Source organism: Diadema setosum, chromosome 21 (assembly GCF_964275005.1).
Source record: "Diadema setosum chromosome 21, eeDiaSeto1, whole genome shotgun sequence".
NCBI lineage: Eukaryota > Metazoa > Echinodermata > Echinoidea > Diadematoida > Diadematidae > Diadema > Diadema setosum.
The window spans coordinates 30,219,172-30,220,742 of record NC_092705.1 but is presented as its reverse complement, the minus strand read 5'-3'; the positions used below and the strand labels follow the sequence as shown (position 1 = coordinate 30,220,742).

The 1,571-nt window shown below is 41.6% G+C and overlaps 1 protein-coding gene across 1 annotated transcript; it reads left to right on the top strand.

Moving 5' to 3' along the window:
• Positions 1 to 200: 200 nt before the first annotated feature.
• Positions 201 to 1,100, top strand: LOC140244314 (uncharacterized). Its single transcript, XM_072323956.1, has one exon. The coding sequence runs from the start codon at positions 201 to 203 to the stop codon at positions 1,098 to 1,100; it is 900 nt and encodes a 299-aa protein (XP_072180057.1).
• Positions 1,101 to 1,571: the final 471 nt, after the last annotated feature.

The window sequence follows — 1,571 nt, the reverse complement described above, 5'->3', positions numbered from 1 at the left end:
TTAAGGCCTGTATTCCAAAATATTCTGACGTGGTATGGTTGGTTTCTTTTACAGTTGTTTTTTTTTTAACAGTTAAGGAGTGTGTTTAAAGAATTGAGACGGTTTATTTATAATTCTTGCAACATTATGTCTTACAGGAAGAACAAAATATTTCACCTGGAATGAGGGATTCCTCAACCAAGGGTGTCACAATCGAATCGATGATGACGTCAGAGGAAGGATTTCGTTTTGTACGCGATGTCCTAGATGTGGCGTCACCTGAAGATAAGATGACCTCTGACCCAAAAGGACTCCTAGATGATATTTTGTGTTCCTGGCAACAATTCATCCCATATCAAACAATTCGCAGCATAGTCACGCCCAACAAAGAAAGGCACCGCCCTACACTCTTGGAGATCAAGAACGATATATTGGCAAAATATGGTGGTCGCTGCTACCATAGCAATGTCGGATGTTTCATGGTGATAAAAGCTCTTGGTTACCACGCGGCCCTGGTACCAGGTGACGTCCTTGGGCGAAAAAGCGCCCATGTTGTTATCATAGTTTACAACCTATCTGGAGAAGGTAGCAAGCACATGGCGGATGTGGGCACAGGAGGCTGGCCGACATTTCAGCTGATCCCGCTGGATTTTGAGAGGGAATCCCCCGAGTACCACGAATCCTTCTCGCGCTACAAGTTTGTACGACGAGGTGACCTCATCTTACGCCTGCACAACGCGGAGAACGACTCAGCTGGAGCGGCCTTCTTCGAGAAAACCTTGAAGGACGGCTGGTACACTTATGCCGAGATCCATCATGAAATGCCAGTAGACGTTTCCCATTTCGATAACATAATGTCAAGGTTGTATACCACGATTTCGGAGGATAGTCCACTTCTCACATTAATTTGGTGCATGGCTTTTCCAAACAGGCGACTCCTTTCAATCAGAAACACCACCCTCTTGATAGAGAACGAAGATGGTCAGGTGGAGAAAACTTACTTCCGGTCACGTGAAGAGATGATCGCCACTTTTTCTCGCTTCTTTCCTCAGTTTACTGAAGCCATGCTGAATGCCGCCATGGATGATGAGAACATTAAACTGGACTTTAACCGGAAGTAGCTTTCCACTATCTTTACAACGTTTGATAGTTTGGGTGTCAAATTTTGTACAGAGCGCGTATCTTTTGCTGTTGAAACACTTCAAATATTGGTTTCTTTTTCCATTGGTTTTTGCTGCACGTTTTCATTCACACGAATTGAATATTGCTTGATTTCAAATTGAAAAGACTAACTGTTCTTGATTTATGACACCGTTCCTTATCTCAGATGTATCCTTGTATTGAACGTTATTGAACGTATTGAACGTATTTGACGTTATTAGTGTTCCCTATAAGAGTCTTGATGGTCTCCCCAAATATTGTAGAATAATATTCATTTTATCGGTGCTGGGTATACTTTATTCTAATGACAAAGTTCAACATCATTATTTCAATCGGACATGCCACTATCTTATTAGCTCGTGTGTTTGTTATTCATTTTCTTAATTCTAATTGAATGATTTCAGTGTTATATTTTCGTTTCCTTGTGACCA

Excerpts from the sequence above, each read along its gene's own strand:
- LOC140244314 (XM_072323956.1), top strand. The coding sequence starts at position 201 with ATGATGACGTCAGAGGAAGGATTTCGTTTTGTACGCGATGTCCTAGAT.